This window comes from Pithys albifrons, chromosome 1 (assembly GCF_047495875.1).
Source record: "Pithys albifrons albifrons isolate INPA30051 chromosome 1, PitAlb_v1, whole genome shotgun sequence".
In the NCBI taxonomy this organism is placed as follows: Eukaryota; Metazoa; Chordata; class Aves; order Passeriformes; family Thamnophilidae; genus Pithys; species Pithys albifrons.
Window position 1 is genome coordinate 93,312,288 of NC_092458.1, and position 18,191 is coordinate 93,330,478.

The 18,191-nt window shown below is 48.2% G+C and overlaps 3 protein-coding genes across 5 annotated transcripts; 1 reads left to right on the forward strand and 2 right to left on the reverse strand.

Annotated features, from left to right (window-relative positions):
- Positions 1-436: 436 nt before the first annotated feature.
- NEPRO (nucleolus and neural progenitor protein) lies at positions 437-6,821 on the forward strand. 2 transcript variants are annotated; one of them, XM_071560760.1, is made up of 9 exons: positions 437-578; positions 701-855; positions 1,619-1,695; positions 1,802-1,933; positions 2,272-2,349; positions 3,243-3,601; positions 4,300-4,361; positions 4,762-5,012; positions 5,455-6,820. In XM_071560760.1, exons 1-9 carry the CDS (start codon positions 446-448, stop codon positions 5,843-5,845), a joined length of 1,638 nt encoding a protein of 545 aa, XP_071416861.1. In that variant the 5' UTR covers positions 437-445; the 3' UTR covers positions 5,846-6,820. The 2 variants fall into 2 exon arrangements, with proteins under 2 accessions (XP_071416861.1, XP_071416871.1); XM_071560770.1 differs by lacking the exons at positions 1,802-1,933; positions 2,272-2,349 and having other exon boundaries at positions 5,455-6,821.
- A 34-nt stretch (positions 6,822-6,855) lies between these two features.
- Positions 6,856-9,843, reverse strand: TAF13 (TATA-box binding protein associated factor 13). Its single transcript, XM_071560781.1, has 4 exons — positions 9,733-9,843; positions 9,241-9,319; positions 8,711-8,808; positions 6,856-7,506 (listed from the first exon to the last, which is right to left on the reverse strand). The coding sequence occupies exons 1-4, from the start codon at positions 9,757-9,759 to the stop codon at positions 7,336-7,338; spliced, it is 375 nt and encodes a 124-aa protein (XP_071416882.1). The 5' UTR covers positions 9,760-9,843; the 3' UTR covers positions 6,856-7,335.
- Positions 9,844-11,446: 1,603 nt separating this feature from the next.
- On the reverse strand, positions 11,447-16,301 carry GTPBP8 (GTP binding protein 8). Of its 2 annotated transcripts, none has more exons than XM_071572280.1 (7): positions 15,924-16,301; positions 15,526-15,624; positions 14,879-15,009; positions 14,427-14,526; positions 13,887-14,005; positions 13,358-13,479; positions 11,447-12,574 (listed from the first exon to the last, which is right to left on the reverse strand). In XM_071572280.1, exons 1-6 carry the CDS (start codon positions 16,215-16,217, stop codon positions 13,395-13,397), a joined length of 828 nt encoding a protein of 275 aa, XP_071428381.1. In that variant the 5' UTR covers positions 16,218-16,301; the 3' UTR covers positions 11,447-12,574; positions 13,358-13,394. The 2 variants fall into 2 exon arrangements, with proteins under 2 accessions (XP_071428381.1, XP_071428371.1); XM_071572270.1 differs by having other exon boundaries at positions 11,447-12,771.
- Between the last annotated feature and the right edge of the window lie 1,890 nt (positions 16,302-18,191).

Here is an 18,191-nt window from a genome sequence, read left to right on the forward strand (position 1 = left end):
GTTGATTCTATGATCTGATCACCCTTTTTGGGAAGAAACTTCATTATCTCCAACGTAAACCTCCCCTGGAACAGCTCAGACTACATCCTCTCGTCCGGATAAGGATTGCTATCCGTGTGAAGCCGATTTCCCGGCTTTATTTGCACTTTAAGGTGTGTGTCTGTATCTGTGTGTCTGTGTATTTGTGACACGGACGGGCACTGCTGTAGGGCCCGTGAGGGGCACGGAGCAGCTCCGCAGCTGCCGCGCGGGCTCCCGGTAGCTCCAGCTTCTGAGGCTGACATAGAACAATTCCGAGATTTGGGAAGTGTGACCAACACTCATAATTTGCATTCAATCCTCTTCTTGCTCATGACATTTGGGAACGCAGTGCCTCTGCCTCCCCCCGCGGCGGGACTTGGTCCGGCCCAAGCCTCTCCCCACTTCCGGCCTGTGCAGCGGGAACATGGCGGCGCGCAGGGCGGCGTGGGCCGGGCCGGACGTGCCGTGGGACCGGGGGGACGCGCCGTGGAACCGGCTGGACGTGCCCTGGCCCACGAGCAACGCCACGGTGGCGCTGGCGGCCGCACATCCCGCAGGTCCCGACGCGGTGCCGAGAGGGGCTGGGGGGTGTCTGCTGGGGGGTGTCTGCAGCGGGCGGGCGGGCGGCGGGGGCCGGGGCGGCGGTGGGCGCTGAGGCCGTGCCCGGTTGCCCCCGCAGTGGCACGGCTGTCGGCGCTGCGGCGGCACTGCGACACGGCCGGGAGGCAGCTGTCGGGGCCGGGCCTGGCCGCCGAGGGACGCGTCCTGCGCGCCGTGCTCCACGTGTACCACAGCAGGCTGCTCCGGCACCGGCCCTACATCGCCCTGAAGCAGGTGAGCAGCCGCCCCGCCTGGGCGGCAGGGACCCCGCAGCTCGATACTCTCGGCCCCCGGTCACAGGTCCCTGAAAGGCCTTTGGAGTAGTGCTTGGCGCCGGGAGCATCGGGCAGAAAGTGTTTGGGAGCGAGGGCGTTTTTATCTCCTCATTCTTCAGCTCAGTGGGTTTGCTGGGCTCTGTGCAGCCAGTGCAATTTCCACTTTTCTACCAGTATGGGGTGTCCGACACTCACACTGAGACCTGAAGTACAGATACATACCTTTGAGGACAAAGTCCCTGTATTACCCATATATTCAATTAATTGTAATAATGGGAGAGGGAAAGAATAATCCTAATAATAATTAGGTACTTTCTCTATTAGCATGAAGAGTAAATTCCTTACCAGTTTTCCAAGAAAGGGATTGTGAGTTTTTTCAAATAATTGTTTTGAAATAGAACTGGAATGGTGCTCACCTTCTTGATTTGTTTATGTGTTTTCATTCCTGACAGCCAATACCAAAGGTCATTATATACAGCTGGAGAAACCATGCAGCACCAATTAACCATGACCTACTCCAGTTCTTCACTCAATTCCATATTTATAGTACAGCGTTGAAGGGACGTTTTTCATCATAGTGTGGATATAGAAACATCCAACATTTCAGCACCTGGGCTGTTAAAATGATAGGAGAAGGTGTCATTTAATATAGTGACAGTTCTTAGACCAAGGCATTCTCAGTCTCTCCCAATACCAGTCAAAAGAGTTTTCTTTTCTTCTAGGTAGAACAATGTTTGAAGCGCCTATGGAAGATGAATTTGGTGGGCTGCCTTGGAACTGTGGTAGAACTGATTCCCAAGTAAGTGTCATGATCCCATATCTTATACTATCCATTAACTCAGTCTGCAGAGTTAAAGGAGGGAGAGGGCAGATCATAACAAACCCTCATCCTTGTATCAACACAGGAAAGATACATCTGAAGTCCATGCAGAGTGCTTGGTTCCCAGCCAGCCTATGCTGGAAACAGTGGCTCTGAAAGTACTGGGAGGCTGCAAGCTCATGCTGCGTCTGCTGGACTGTTGCAGTAAAACTTTTCTGTATCCTTTTTTCACCACAAAAGTATTCTTACAGTAGCAACTCATGACACCAAAACTAGGTCTGCTGTAGGCCCTGTATTGCTGATGGGCTCAACTGTGCAATTCATATGTGCAACTTGAAGTTTCTTTGATAGCCAAACACCTTATTTTAAAGTTATTATGTAAGAACCTCAGGCTCTTGGCTGGCTGCTGTTCCAGCCTTGAGCAATTCAAAGTTGGGATACTCATCTCCCAAATTATTCCAGGATATCGCCTTGCAAATTGCCTCTAGTTGGTGTGTTCAGCAAATTCCATTACATGCTGTTTATTGTTTTATCCTTAACTGCTGTAATCTTCAGCTTGTCCATTAAACATCTCTGCTCAAAGGAATTCATACTTCTGAACACTGTGGCTTTGGGGCTGTTGAGCCGGCTATGGTTTGTGTGTTCAAAAGTCTGTCTTGTTTGTTGTCTGTCTTTTTGATGTGCCTTTCAGGGAGAAGGTATTTCAGGTAATTAGGCCTTGCTGCTAAGTGAGCTTTATTCAATTGGGAGGAGGAGGAGAGGGCATCCCTCCATTCTTTTGGACTTGATTGTAGCACCTGAAGACTTGTACAAGTGGAGAGAGACTTCTTACATGCTGTTATGGAAGGCTTTGTTCTTGGATCATAGCAAACTTATGTAGCACTAATGAAATCACAGTCTTCGTGCCAGCCTGACACAAACACTGGCACTTGGTAGTCCATGCCACAAGCAGTGAGTCCTGCCTCATGCTGAAACGGGGCTGGGATAAACATGTTCTGTAACACTGCTGAGTTTTCCAGGAAAAAATGTGTTCTGGTCTCTCTCAATATGGGAAAATAACTGGTGTCTGTAGCTGAAGGAGTAACATCATTGTGTAGAAGAACTCAGTAAAACATTCTTTGGCACAAGAAGTCTCTCTCTGCAGGAAACATAGAGCAGGCAGTTGTATGGCTTTAGCTTGAGTTGGGTCAGGGCACTTTTGGGGAAGACTTTATGGCAACTGATTCGGATGTGACCCAAGAACCTGGTGAGTCACAGGTGTAGCACTTGGCAAAACTCCAGGGATGCAGGGCTCCTGATCTGGAATGTACTAGTCAAGTCACTTCTACTTTCTGATCTTGAACTGTTCCTTAAAGCTCAGACTTAAGGAAAGTGGGGTGATTGAGTGTAAAAAAGGTAAGCTTGCACTGAGGGGAAGTAGAGAAAGGGCAGCGTGGAATCTCTTCTGCTTGAGCTGGAGGTAGTTGTTCAGCGAGCATAATGTTTTGCTAGAGGAGACTCCATACCTTTTTGTCTTCTCTCTTCAGGATTCAGTACAGGTGTGTATTGCAGACCCTCATGTCCTTGTATGATGTCTTGTCAACAACACTCCATCTGGTGTCTGAGACCCAACAGATGCCTTATATCAAGGGATTTACCTTCCCTTCTGATATCAATAACTTCCTTGGAGTTAACCTATCTTCTGAGCTGAAGAAGCAAAAGGCTAAAATGCTTACAACAAAAAAATCTGCCAGCTGGCTGAAGAAGCTCTTTCCAACAATGCCAGCAGTACCAGACGTTGGGAAGCAGAGAAATTTTGTGACATCTACAAGTGCCATGACAAACCATAACATCCCTTGCCCCATGGACATCGGAGAGACAGTTCTGGTGCCCAGAGCCAGTAGAGGTAAAGCCTTGTGCCACAGTGCAGATGGTTTCTTACATCTCAGAGACTGACCCCAACTTCTGTCCAACAGAGCTAAGCATTTCTACTACCCACAGAGTGTGATTCTACTACAAACTCCCCTGTTCTGTCCTTGGGAGAAGAGATTGCTGCATGCACCCTTGCCATTATAAAGCTGTGGCTAATGTCAGTATTAAGATTTTTTTGGAAGGTTTATTTTAAACAGGATACAGCCTGGAGAGAAGCAGGTAATGAATGCAGTATACAGGTCCCAAAAATAGTTAATTATATTTTCCTGCTTCTGCAAAGATAAGGATAGTGAGAAGCTAAGAACACTATCTGCAGTCCATACAAGAGTAGGTAAGGCTGTAAGTAGAGGATACAAGTATCCTGTGCTTGCTGGTTCTTGACTGTGCCTGAGTCTTCCTCTAGTCAGGGCTATGGCCAGTGACTGCAGGCATCCGGGTGTTTGTGAAGCTTTTACCCATTAAGTTCTCTTTTGCAGCCATCTCTAAATCTCTGCATCCCCTTCATCCCTTGCCAGCTGCAATGCAAGATGAGTGTAGGCTTGAGTTACCTGGAAATGCTGAGTACAGGGGTGAGCCTGCTGAGAGCTCAGCATGGCAAAGCACTGCAGCAGCTCTGTGCAAAGACATAAAACTATCTCAGCTTGTGATGGGAACTCTCCTCTCTCTCTGTAGGGAAGCACCTGGAGTTTGATGTGAAGAACTTGCTTAAGCCATCCAGACATCCAACACAAGAGGTTTGTACAGTGTCATTTTACACATTATATTTTTCCAATTATAAGACCCTAACACTTAAAACACAATATCCCTGATTGAAAATGCCCCCTTCCCCTGCCTTATTTTTGCTTGTTTCATAACCCAAGTTAGTGTGGAAGCTTCTCCAAAAAATTACTACTCATTTCTGCTCAGGAATTTGAGCATTTGTTGGTTTGTCAAGTGAACTGAAGTCGACAGAAATAAAACTCTAATTATCTGCTTCTTCTTTTTGTATTCCACAAAACAAGAGTGCTCTTCCCCTTTGTTGCTGGGAAATAAGGAATGTTCTTACAAAACCATCAGTACTCTGTTCCCCTCCAGGAGAAATGATCAGGCACACAATCTTTTTTAAAAGACTAACTATTTCTCTTACTGTTTCAGGGGATAAACATTGCAACCACACCTTTTAAAGCAAAGTTGGCACCACCTTCTTCTCGTATAGCAAAATCACAGCATGCTGGATCTCTTGTACACATGGTTCAAGCAGCTGCATCGTTTGGGGAGCTGTCAGAGGCACTCAAAAAAGCCATTCTGTGGTGCAAAAACAACAAATTCAAAACAGCAGCTTATTTTCTGCGTAACAAGTTGTTGAAAAGCAACCGACTGCACCATGTGGAGGCTCAGGGATGCAGGTAGTGTTGCATGGGTGTGAGATTTCTGGATTTAACACTTTGCATTTTAATATTATGTATTTTGCTATAGTATAGTGAAGCACCATGGTCTGAGACATTCTTTTAAAACTCAGGATCAGTAGTTCAGGTTACTGGACACTGATGTGAGCATTCTGTTTAGCTTCAGTAACTTGTGAAAGGATTTAAGAGGCTAAAAAACACACCAAGAGTGAGAATGAAAATGCAACTTAAATCATCTGCATGTTTAATGGTAATGTTTGTATCCTGCAAGGGTTGTCTTTCTTCAGATTGCCCTGTCTACTATTGCACAAGGTGCTGTTCTATTTCCTTGGTATGACGAGGAAAATGATAAAGGCTAGTAACCAAATCTCTCCAAACTCCAAATGAAGTAACTCTTCAGTGGCTGATAAAGTTATGTTTTTTGCACCTTCCTCCCCTTAAGCTTGAAGAAAAAGCTGCGCTGTGTCCAAGCATCTGTCCGTAAATATCTCCTGTACGGGTCCCAACGCACACAGTGGCCAAAGCAGTACCTCTGGGCACGGCTCTGTCCAAGGAGGATCAAATCGTCTACATGCTTGAAGAAAGCTCTGAAGACTGTTCAGCAAAAGCCTTCTGAGCTTTCTGGGCTCTGTGAGACAAGTGCATCACTCATCATCCCAGCTTACCAGGATGCACCTCCAAGTGAGGAAGAACGTTCTGATGCAGCCCATGTCAGACTAAGCACAGCAGGGACCCCTAAGCAGCTGCTGCTTCAAGGAAGCCCTGGCCCTGTGTGGAAAGAATCTACTGAGAACACAGATATTGATTCTATTTTTGCAGCAATAGGTGTCTGACCCTGGACTTGATGGAGAAAAGGGGTCAACTCATTCCAATTATTTTATTTTTTTTTATTAAAGTAAAACCCTCTGAACTCTAATGGTGTCTCAGTAACCCACATCCTGAACTCTGCTAAGAAAGTAGCAACAATTTTATTATGTTTTTGTATACCAGCTTTTTTTAATGTGTTTTTAAATTTTTTTAAGGGTGTTCCAAACAGATAAATAGTCTTCATCCTTTTACCTGGCCTTGTGCAGGAGCAGTGACTGTTACCCTTACTCAGTGTCCCTTCTCTATTGCTTGACCACATGTTAAGTGCTGCTCTCAAATCCACAGTGCAGTTAGTTACCATCCATGGCAGAAAGCTGCAGCTGATCACTTACTGCTGCTTAGGACAAAAGACTTGCAGACACTTTTCCAAGTCTTACACCCTTCTTTCTGTGCTGCTTGTGTAGGGGGCAGCTTTGACATGCAGTAGCATTGCTGTTTCAGCATTTGGTACTTTTGTCCTGAAATGAGGAGGTAGCTGAACCTACTGCTGTTCCAGAAATAGGGGAAAGCAGAGCTGTGGCCTGCAACAGTAAATTGACTGATGAACGTGTTTGTTACTGTCCCCAGATCTTTTTAATCTAAGAGCAGTTTCTGCCTGCTTGTCAGCATAAGGCACAGGTGCTCCATAGTGTTAGAACAAGCACTGGGTTTAGTGGCTTTTGCCAGGCTCTTGCCTGTAACTAATTGCTACAGTCAGGATCACCAGGAAATACTAAGGAAGAAAATTCTCAGAATGAAGAACAGGAAATCTGCTTTCATATAGAGCACTTGCTTAATAGGGGTAAGGAAAGGCTGTAAGTGCAAGTAAGTGGAATGGGCTAAGTTCAATTTCTCAGGCTTAAGCGTGGAAAAAAAATAAAAGAACTCTGCCCACCAGCAGAGAGATTAAAAAACCCCTCCTAAGGCCCAGTAAGTGCTAAAACCCCTGTATTGTGCACCTTGTGTGAACTGAGCTTAATTTATCTTTAGTTGTGAGCAGTGGGAACAAACTTGAAAGGTTTTATTCAAACAGCACATACAGAGCAAAGAGCAGAATTTCTGTAGTAATTTGGGCTTGAAGTCTGTCCAGATGACTAAGATCCATTTTCTGGGTTTCCTGTCACAGGAATACCCAGTCGTAACTGAGGTAATTGTAGAGAATCATGGATCATGAGCCCTCTAGCCACCTGATACAACACAGGCCTATTTCAAGCAGACTTCCTGCTATTACAGGAATTTTGAGATCTCTCATTTCATACAACAGTATAAAAATACCTAAGTATACCACATACAATCAGATAACATTTCATCTGCTTGAGTATTTCTCAGAAAAGGCTGAGAGAGTTGGCAAACATCCCAGCAATGACCATCTGTCCTAAATAACACCTCCAAATAACACACATGATCTTCCTTCTTACTGGGCAACTGCCATTACTTGGGCAGCCCCAGTAAAGCTCCAGTGCAGCTTATGCACAAATCAGGATCCGTAGTTGGCTTCATCGAAGGCCTTTCTGGCTCGTTTCAGTTCTTCATTCATAGTAAGGAGGTCTTTAACTCTGGCAAACTTCCGGGGGTCCTTGCGAATTAGGAAGACAATGTCCTCGACCTGCACGCGACCCTGCCGCCCAATCGACATGGCCTTGTGTGTCTGGCAGAGTGAAAAAAGGAGAGTCAACAGTCTTCCTTTGCCCCTTTTTAAAACTCTCAGTTCCACTTTATTTCCTGTAATGTTAAAGTAAGCAATTGCAGGATCTGGGCTCCATCATCTTAGTGACATGGAAACTTCCCAGTAAATCATGGACTTATTGCTGCTCTGCTGTCCCCAGCTGCCAGTTACTTACACCCACCATGTACCAGTATATATACATCCCAAAATAGTATCAAAACTAAAGCCAGATTACATGTAGGATGCCTAGCCTGCAAAATGCCTGAATGTCAGGCACAACTTGGTAGAAATGTGAGGACAGAGTACGGCATTTTGATAAGGAAAGGCAAGGCCAACCTATCAAAAGAAAGGGGAATGCTTGCATACTTTATAGAATAGTATCCAAATATCTGTAAGAATAATGGCTTCAGGGCCTGGAAGGTGTTTCTTTTTGTAGCATAGGGTGACATTCCTATCCATATAAAGACAGTGGGCGAACACAAAAAGTCAATTGATTTTGGAAGCTGAGCCTTATCTTCTGTCAGCTGCACTTGCAGTGATGCCACAATGAAGCCTAAAGTCAGATGTATATTTCCCCTCTACAATACTAATCTAACTGCTACTTCCGGATTTCAGACAATGTTTTAAATCCACATGGAGCAACATGTACGAATTTTACCTTAATTTTGGAAAAGCAAAAACCAAGATTAGCTTTCTCCTAGTAACACCATGAGTATGGGGCCCGAGATAATGCAGTATTTAAGTCAGAGGTATTATTCAGAAGGGTGGTCCCATGGTGTAAAGGAGAGCACTCTGGACTCTGAATCCCAAGGTCCTGAGTTCAAGTCTCAGTGGGACCGATCCCTGACAGTTCAATGCCTCCCTGCCATCCGATCCTGTCAAATCTCGGATGCTCAGCAGGGTCAGCCCCGGTTAGTACTGGGTGCTGTGACAGTCCCGAGGACTTCCCTGTCACTGTCCAAGCTCGTTTGGCCGTGGCAAATGGACCTCAGGACTGAAACGGTGGGGCCAGTTCTGCGCACGCTGAGCCTCACCTAAAACATCCACTGCACAGGCTGGAAGGGCACACCCACGTGGGGAGAGCCCTTCCCAAATCTTTGTTTGCAAAGTGTGGCCATACATACATATTCAGAAGACTAAAGCCTTCGTGAGGATGTTTTGACAATGCTCTCTAGAGCTGACTTACCATTTCTGTGATAAATTCTATTACCAGATCCTCAAGAATGTCCACCGATTCTGTGTAGGGGTTCTGGTCATCCCCAAATCCATACATCATGCATCTTACTGCACAAAAAAAACTCAGTGTGAGGCTCCTTCCATCCATTCAGTGCTGTGTCAGCAGTACACGTCTAGTTAGAGCTTGCCAGCCTGCACACCCCTGCACCAGGATGGCACTCTTGTCTGTCAGGCAGGACAATTCTTGAGCAAACACAGAAAATAAACAAAGCCAACAGATACATAAAAGCATATCTGATGACAAGCTCTTTAAATATTCATTTGGCCTGCGGAGTGCTGCACACTGACTGTGCACAGCTCGGTTCAGAGGATGCACTAGCAGTATTTTTTTGGGATCTGCATGACAGCTTTCTGCACTTGCAGCCAGGGCACAGAATGAAAGCCGCTGCTTTGCTACCGAAAAGTGAGTTTAGGAACTCAGAGCTTCAGCTGAGTGACCCGCCAGGGCTGTGCTGGGCTCTCCGGCCCGGCCCGACTCACGCTCTTTGGAGAACAGCCTCTTCCTCCTGCCCTGCCCGCCGTCCAGGCCCCCGCCGGCGTCCTCCGCGTCCTCCTCGAACTACACGGGCACAGACGGGACAGGCCACGGTCAGCTCCCGCCGGGCCCCGGTCCGCTCTTGCTGCACCCCGGACAGCGGCTAGGAAGGGACCACCGGGACATGCAGCCGCTCCGCCATGGGGACCACCGGGACCTGCAGCCCCTCCCGCCATGGGGACCACCGGGACCTGCAGCCCCTTCCGCCATGGGGACCACCGGGACCTGCAGCCTCTCCCGCCATGGGGACCACCGGGAATTGCTGCCCCTCCCAGGACCTGCAGCCCCTCCCGCCATGGGGACCACAGGGACCTGCAGCCCCTCCCGCCACGGGGACCACCGGGAACTGCAGCCCCTCCCGCTACGGGGACCACCGGGACCTGCAGGCCCTCCCGCCTTGGGGACCACCAGGAACTGCTGCCGCTCCCGCTACTCACCGGCACGTCCTCCTCCTCATCGGCCATGTCTGCCGGGCTGCACCGGAACAGAATCCGATCGCTCTTCCTCTTCTCCCGGCCCCGCCTCGCCGAGACCGCCGGGCTGTGGAGGGACCCCATTCACCAGCACTCTCGGGGCCTGACCATCCAGCCAGCTCTTAACCCAGTGGGAAGTGCCCCTGTCCAAGCCGTGGGCTGCAGCTTTTCCGGGAGTATGTTATGGGAGGTGGTGTCAAAGGCTTTGCTGAAGTCCAGGTGGACTGCACCCACAGCCTTCCCTTCATCCACCAGGTGGGTCACCTGGTCATAGGAGATCAGGTTGGTCAGGCAGGACCTGTCCCTCCTAAATCCATGCTGGCTGGGCCTGATCCCCCTGCCACCCTGTAGTGCCATGTGATGGCACTCAGGGTGATCTGTTCCGTAACCTTGCTGGGCATCAAGGTCAGGCTGACAGGCCTGTAGTTCCCTGGATCCTCCTTCTGGCTCTTCTTATGGATGAGTGTCACATAGCCAACTTCCAGTCACCTGGGGCCTCTCCAGATAGCCAGGACTTATGATAAATGATGAAGAGCAGCTCGATGAGCTCTTCTGCCAGCTCCCACATGCCCCTAGGATGAATCCCATCTGGTCCCAGACTTATGAGCATCTAAGTGGCTCAGCGGGTCGCTGACTGCTTCCTCTGGATTACAGGGGGCTATTCTGCTCCCTGTCCCGGTCTACGAGCTCAGGAAGCCAGAAGTCCTGAGGATCACCTGTCTTATTTTTGAAGACTCAGGCAAAAGGTGTTAAGTACCTCAGCCTTTTCCTCATCTTTGGTAACTGTATTCCCTCACTGTGTCCAATAAAGAATGGAGGTTTTCCTCGAGCCTCCTTTTGCTATTACTGTATTTATAAAAACACTTTTTTTTATCCTTTACAGAATTGGCCAGATTCATTTTTAATTGAGCTTTCACCTAATTTTCTTTCTGCATGACTTAACAACATCCTTAATTGCTTCCCGAGTTGCCTGCCCCTTTTTCCTAGCACTGTAAGGGGTTTTCTTCTGAAGAAGGACTAAAACCAGAACTGCACTTTTTTTACACATACAGGGTTATTTTCAGAGGCCCTCCAGTTACAGCTGAGGCCTTGAAAATGACAGCCAGGACAAGACTGATGCTTTTGAAAGATCCTGTTTTTAAGACACTAAGAAAGAATTCTTCCTAAGTGTTCATTTTCAGCTGTTCCATCTGCCTAGATGGATCATGCATCCCCTGGGCTGGTTTGCTCTGTAGCAATTTGGGATTAGAGGTAAAATATTAAGAGAATTACAGGTTTGATCACTGTGAAAATGCAGAAGGTAGAGAGCCACATCCTTCTACTGCATTCATCACATTCCCCACTTTTACCTGAGTGCTGAAAACAGACTGCACCTCATGTCTAGTCTGAGAGTTACAAGAAATTGCATAATGAGAGGGCTATAAATGTCACCTCATCCTCAGAGTAGTTTAGAAAAGAACTGCCCTTTCATGAGGATACACACCTAATATAAGTAACTTTGACAACTACATACTGTAGTGGGTTGACCTTGGCTAGACAGCAGGTACCCATTAAGGTCACTCTTTCCCTGCCCTCTGAAACTGGACAGAGGGGAGAAAAAAGCCAATGAAGGGTTCATGAGTTAAGAGCTGGGAGAAGTCATTTACTCATCACCATCATGGGCAAAACAGACTCAAAATGGGGTTATTAATTAAATTTATTAATGACGAGATTAGAGCAAGAGAAATAAAAGTCTTAAAAACACCTTCCCCTCACCCTTCCTTCCTTCCTCCCAAGTTCTATCTCCTCCGTCTCAGTGGTGCAGGGAGACGGAATGGGGGTTATGGTCAGTTGTTGTTTTCTGTTGGTGTCAGGGAGAGGAGCCCTTTCCCTGCTCTCCATGGGGTCCCTCCCATGGGATACAGTCCTTCATGAAGCTGGCTGGCATGAGTCCATCCCATGGGCAATAGTTCTTCATAAAACTGCTGTCTCTTGGGTCACTTCTCTGTGGGGTGCAGTCCTTCACGAATGAGCTGCTCCAGCGTGGGTCTCCAACAGGGCCTCAAGTCCTTCCAGGGGAAACCTGCTCCAGTGTGGGCTCTTCCTTCCACAGGCTGCAGGTCCCTGCCAGCACCCTGCTTCATCATGGGCCTCCCACAGGGTCACAGCCTCCTTTGCACATCCACCTGCTCTAGTGTGGGCTCCTCTACGGGCTGCAGGTGGATCTCTGCACCTTGACAGTCCTCTATGGGCTGCAGGGGCAGACCACGGGTCTTCACCACAGGCTTCAGGGGCCTCAGCTCTGGCACCAGAAATACCTCCTCCCCCTTCTTCTGCACTGACCTTGGTGTCTACATTGTTGTTCACATGTCCTCACTCCACTCTTCCCTTGCTGCCATTTTGAACTATGTTATAACTTTCCTTCCCTTCTTAAATATGTTATCACAGAGGTGTTACTATCATTCCTAATTGGCTCACAGAAACCCAATACACATACCCATATTTGGCCATGTTAAGACATGACAAAGACTGAGTCTCAGTTTGACACAGGCATTTAATAGCTTTGGTCTAAGTTCTCCTGCATGATTGCTGCTATTCACAGCTCTCCTTTAGTTCAATTCTGTACCTTGTAATTGGGCAGTTTAAGGTGCTCTTAGCGAGACAGAGCTGCTGTGGGACAGTTCTGCGAGCTGCTACAGTACCCCTAGAGTATGGGATACATCAACTCTGTGCTTCAGCTGCCAGGGTAGAACAGACACAGACAATGGACAACAGGTCTCAGAACTGGCAATTCATCCGGGTGCAGCTGCAGAACTTCATGCTGGATCTAGAACAGAAGGTAGATGCAGCACTGACTGACGATAATGTGTGCAGAAGAGGGTTCCTCTAGATGTCAGTTTTTAATTCCACTCTACTTCAAGCCAACAGTGATCAAAAAGCAAACACCACTGATGATGTGTCCCTTCCCTCATCTGAACAGGGACAACTCAACATATGCAAGCAAAAGACGCTGTCTTGCTGCACCTATTGAACGCAGAACACAGAAGTTACAAAGTAAAACACACAACAAGTCAAATACACCTTCACAGACATGTTGGCTATTTCCACTCTAAAAGGCCTTAGAGGAGGAAGGTTGCACAGGTGGTAGCTTTTGGCTTCTGCTATCCTAACCCTAACTCTAGCTGAGAGAAGCAAACTTCTGTGTATCATTCAGTTCAACTGAGCAAGTACAGTTGGCTTAATGTCAGAACTATAGTTTTTCTGTTCTAAACTGAATGCCTCTTTTATTAATGATATTACTAGGCTATTTCTAGTATCTTAAATATAGCAGAATTTAGGCATGCAGTGGCAGCTTTTTGAACATTTCAATGGAGGGAGAGGAAATGCTATATTAAAACTTTGCTTCTCTTTGGAGGTTCTCTGCACAATCATGTAGGTTTTATAAAACAGTTTTGTAATAACCTGGATTCATTCACACTGCAAACTTCCTGAAAGGATGAATTTCATATGTAAAAAGCTTAGCTTTAGAAATATCAATTTAACCAGAATAATTTCTAGTACCTTGAGTTATTTACAACAAAAATTGCAGACATCTGGTTTCAGTAAGTACCTTTTGTTCCAGATGAGCCAAACAGGAGTCAGTCTTCTCAGCTGGCCTCTACAGCAGGCAGGTTTCCAGTGACATGGGCTACAAAACACCTTAGCAAGTGAACTCCTGAAAACTCCACAGAACTGTGAAAACAGAGGTGTGGATGTTTAGTGCCAGATATTGCTGTGTCTTGGGAGTAATACAAGAAAACAGCACTGGCTGTGTTCAATTACATTTCCCACAGTACTGTACACCTTGGTAAGTGCCTGCAGTTCAGCCCCCTAATCCAACAATTACAGCTGCTGTCACCAGAACTCCAAATAGAATGGCAAAGCCCACTAGTATGCAGCACTGGGACTCAGGGAAAGAATCAGCCTTGAAAACACAACTCCACTCACTTGCAGAGGAGGGGAGGAAGGAAGGGGACGTTTCCTTATCAGCAGCCCACCCTCCACCCTTGGGGCATAGAGAGATGCTGCCATTTCAGCTCAGTTTGCCCTACTGAATTTATAATCCAAAAGGAAACAGCAGCAGTGCAGAGGAGCTTTACCTGACCAGGAACAGCTGAGGAAAGCATCCCTGAGTGTTCTCCTTTATGAACTCCTGGATTCCCAGTACATTCTTTAACAACAGTCCCCGGGCAGCTCGGTCAATTTTTGTTAACACCATCTGCATGGATCCATAAAGGGAGGATTAAAGGAGGAAAATAAAATTATTTTGCTGCTAGCCTAGAACATCTCTAAGAGTCCTGGACCATCTTGCAAGGCATACTGAAAGCTCTGGGTCAAACCTAAGGGGAAAAGTTACCTAATACAGTTCACTAAAACACTTTTATAGCCTGTAAAAGGAGCAGGCCTTTTCAAGCTCCTCAAGCTGAGCACTAGAAGTATCCATTTAATAAACAAAGCAAAACCCCCCCCTTAAATCCCACCTGCCTCACTCAACACATTTTAGGCTTATTTTATTAACAGTAAAGGAGGGGGTGGGCTTCCTGCTTAGTTAGAACAACCTGCATAATCTCAGGTGGAGGGTACACACCTTTATAGATTATCTACACCTTATAACCAACCCAAGAACAAAGCTTACCTACCACATAAGGAATCCCAAACTCTTCCAGCATCTCTACTGCAATGTGATCTGTTTTCTGGAGTCCAACTACACCATCAACTAACAGAAAAGTTCTCTTCAAGCTGCCAGAAATACAAGCAACAGTAATTGCCACCATTATTTCATGTGTGCTCTGGTACGTTCAAATTTATAAGTAGGAACAAGTAACATGGGATCTGAGGATAGAAAGAGCCAAGAAAAGCCATGTGTGGAAGATGAAGGTCAGCATGGAGCAGCACCTTAATCTTTCCTGCTGTTTTGATCTGTCTGAGCATGAATGAGTGACACTGCAGAAGCTCCCAGGGAAACGATGCCAGAACTAACCAATACTACCACTGGAAGCAGCTACCCCCCTGCATTTTTTCACCTAATTACATGACACTGTATATAGGAGTCTGGCTTTCAGTGCTGTGGAGGTACAGCAAAGTCCCTTACTTGTGCCGTTCCTGCAGATAGGCCTCCACCATCTCCACAAAGTCTTGCGGGGCGCGATAGCCGTATCCTGGCATATCCACCAGAGTAAAGTACTTCCCGACTTTGAAGAAATTCATCTTCTTGGTGTGGCCCTGAGGAGAGGATTTAGGCAAGATGAAGGGAGGCAGTGGTTTTAAAAGGCTGCTTTAAGCCACATACTAGGAGATGCCCCACAAAACATCTCTACTCCATGCCCTTGCCCTCCCAGAATGCTACTGCTGCTTTAGGCTGCCCAGTCTCCTACCCCTGTAGCAATCCCACATGGCTCTATCCATAAAACAGACTAAAAATATCTTCAGGTGTGTCTCAGCTTCTTTTCAAAGACCTTTATGGCACATGTACTGAAGTCGTGTAACTCCGCTGTCTGGCACATGTGCCAGCCCTGGCTGAAGAGCTAACCTGGTCTCTTTTCTGCCTCTTCCTGTGCTAGACCAAGGCCAGTGCCAGCCATGAACTGGTGGCCAACACCACGTCATGACACAGCTGGCACGTTCTCCTGCTGTTTCAGGTTATCAGAGAGGTTGTTCCCTCCCACCCTTCTCAACCCTGTCCTCTGGCCTGGCACCAGCTTCTGACCAAGAGCGAGGGAAGTTAGAAAAATCACTCACCGGAGTTTTTGACACTCTGACCTCCACTTCTGGCGCCAGTGAAAACAAGGCCCGTATTAAAGATGATTTCCCCACATTGCTTCTGCCGATGAAGCACACCTGCAGATGAGGAGGCAGAGAGGGCACATCCACACCTGCCCACCTGTCCCGGATGTGTCAGGGCAGGGGCCCCCCCTCCATCTTGCTACATCAGTCCTGCTCATTCCCACCCCCTGTGGTGCCAGTGCCTGCGGACCAGCGCCCTGTGTCACGGGCACGCCAGGCTGCACAGCGGGGAGCAACTACGAGTTAACTATTTTCAAAAAGCAGCGGCGAGTGCACCACACAGCGTGCAGTGCTCTGGGTGGGAGGGAGCTGCTGGGTGGGAGCGAAGGCGCTACCCCAGCGCTCGCCCTGACCTCGGGCATGGCCGGCGGCGGCGCATGGTCCGTGCGGACGGCCGAGCTCACGTAGTCGATGGCGTGGCCCTGGCGGGACCTGAACAGCTCCTCGGCGCGCTGCAGCGCGGCCAGCTCGGGCTCGAAGAGGTGGAACGGCGCCGTGTCGGCTCCGGGCGCCAGGTACCGCTCCAGCTGCTGCAGCGGGAACAGGATCGCGTTGCGGCGGATCCGCTCCAGCCGCAGCACCTGGGCCAGGGCGGCCACAGGCGGCAGCGCCCGGCCCGCCACACAGACCCCCCGCGGCAGCACCATCCCCGCGGGCAGCCGGGGCAGGCCCGGCCCGGCCCGGCAGGCGCAGAGAGAGGCGGCGGAACAGCGGGGCGGCGGGGCGGGACAGAAGGCCGGCGGGGAGGGACAGAAGGACAGCGGGGCGGAGCGGGACAGGCGCGGCCCCGCGAGTGCCCCCGCCCGGCCTGGGCCGTGAGGGCACGACTGGGCTCGGCCGCAGGAGGTGCCCCGCTGTCTGTGTCCGCCCCCGAGGGCGGCAGGCACTTCCCAGGCCCGGATTTACCATCTCTGGAGGTTTTAAAACTGAAATTGGACGTGGAACTGAGTGCCATGGTCTAGTAAACAGACTGGAGTTGGACCAAGGGTTGGACTTAATGATCTCAGAGGTCTTTTTCACCCCAGTTGATTCTATGATTCTATGTGCGCAGAATCACAGAATAGGCTGGGTTGGAAGGGACCCTTAAGAATTATCAGACCTTGCTCCTGTCCCCACACAGGACAGCCCCCCCAAAGACAGCACTGTGTGGCCGAGAGCATTGTCCAAACGCTTCTTGGACTCTGTCAGGCTTGGTGCTGTGACCACTGCCCTGGGGAGCCTGTTCAGTGCCCAGCCATCCTCTGAGTGAAGAACCTTTTTCTAATATCCAACTTAAACCTCCCCTGACACAACTTCAGGCCTTTCCCTTGGGTCCTGTCACTGGTCATGAGAGTGAAGAGGTCAGTGCCTGCCCCTCTGCTTCGCCTCCTGAGGAAGTTGTACCTGCAGTGAGGTCTCCCCTCAGTCTCCTCCAGGGTGAACACACCGAATGACCTCAGCTGCTCCCCTCCAGGCCCTTCACCATGTTTGTAGCCCTCCTTTGGGTACTCCCTAATAGCTTTATATGCTTACACTGCAGTGCCCCAAACTGCACACAACATCCAAGGTGAGGCTGCCCCAGTCCAGAGCAGAGCAGGACAATCCCCTCCCTCAGGGGCTGGGAATGCTGTGCCTGATGCCCCCAGGACAGGTTTGCCCTCCTGGCTGCCTGGATCTGCTGGCTCAGATTCAACTTGCTGTTGACCAGGCCCCTTTCTGTGGCACTGCTCTCCAGCACCACATTCCCCAGTTTGTAAAGTATGTCTGGCATGGTGCCATCCCAGGTGCAGAATCCGGCATTTTCCTTTGTTAAAATTCATACGGTTGATGATTGCCCAGCCCTCTAATTTATCAAGGCCTCTTTGCAGGGCCTCTCTGCCTTTGAGCGAGTCAACAGCCTCTCTGAATTTTGTATCATCTCTTTAGCTTTGGGTCTTCTCATCTGCATTCTTACAGACTCAGGCCAAGCCCAGCTGAGCTGCTGAGGGGTCCGTGCACTGATTCCCCGTTTGGCCATGGAATGGGGAAAAACAACCCAATCCTGCAGCACCCTCCGGCTCACTGCCTCAGCCATCAGTTTTCAAAGAGCTATTCTGATAAGTAAATATTTACAAAATTAAAGAAAAAAAATCAGTAATTTCTGTTTGAGTTGAACTATGTAGAGGTTAATTCTATTTTGGATAAAATAAACGAACCCAAAACAACCACAAAACTGTTTCCACCTGTGATCACACTATAGTAAGGAGCCCCCCAAAGTTTTTCTGCTTAATTGATATGTATCAGAGTGCTGTTTTCATATTTAGAAAACCACAGAGCTGTTTACTTTATATTCCTGTATCACTACAGTTCACAGAGCTACAAAACCAACAGAAAGAAATGTATGTCCTTGAAACATTTTACCTTCAAAGAAGTACTGCAATTTTAGCACCATCAAATGAAAGCAAACTTCTATCAGTATTTTATAAAAGTGATATATAAAAATAACCTGATGTTCAACGTTACAGGCAAGCCTGGGGGTCCTGGTGAACGCTGCCTTTTCTTTGAGACAGACTCCTTTTTCTTCTGCAGTCTTCTGTTTAGAGCCCTGTAATTCTAAGTAGTTTAATTATTACAATGAGTAGATTTAAGTCCAGGAAGGACCA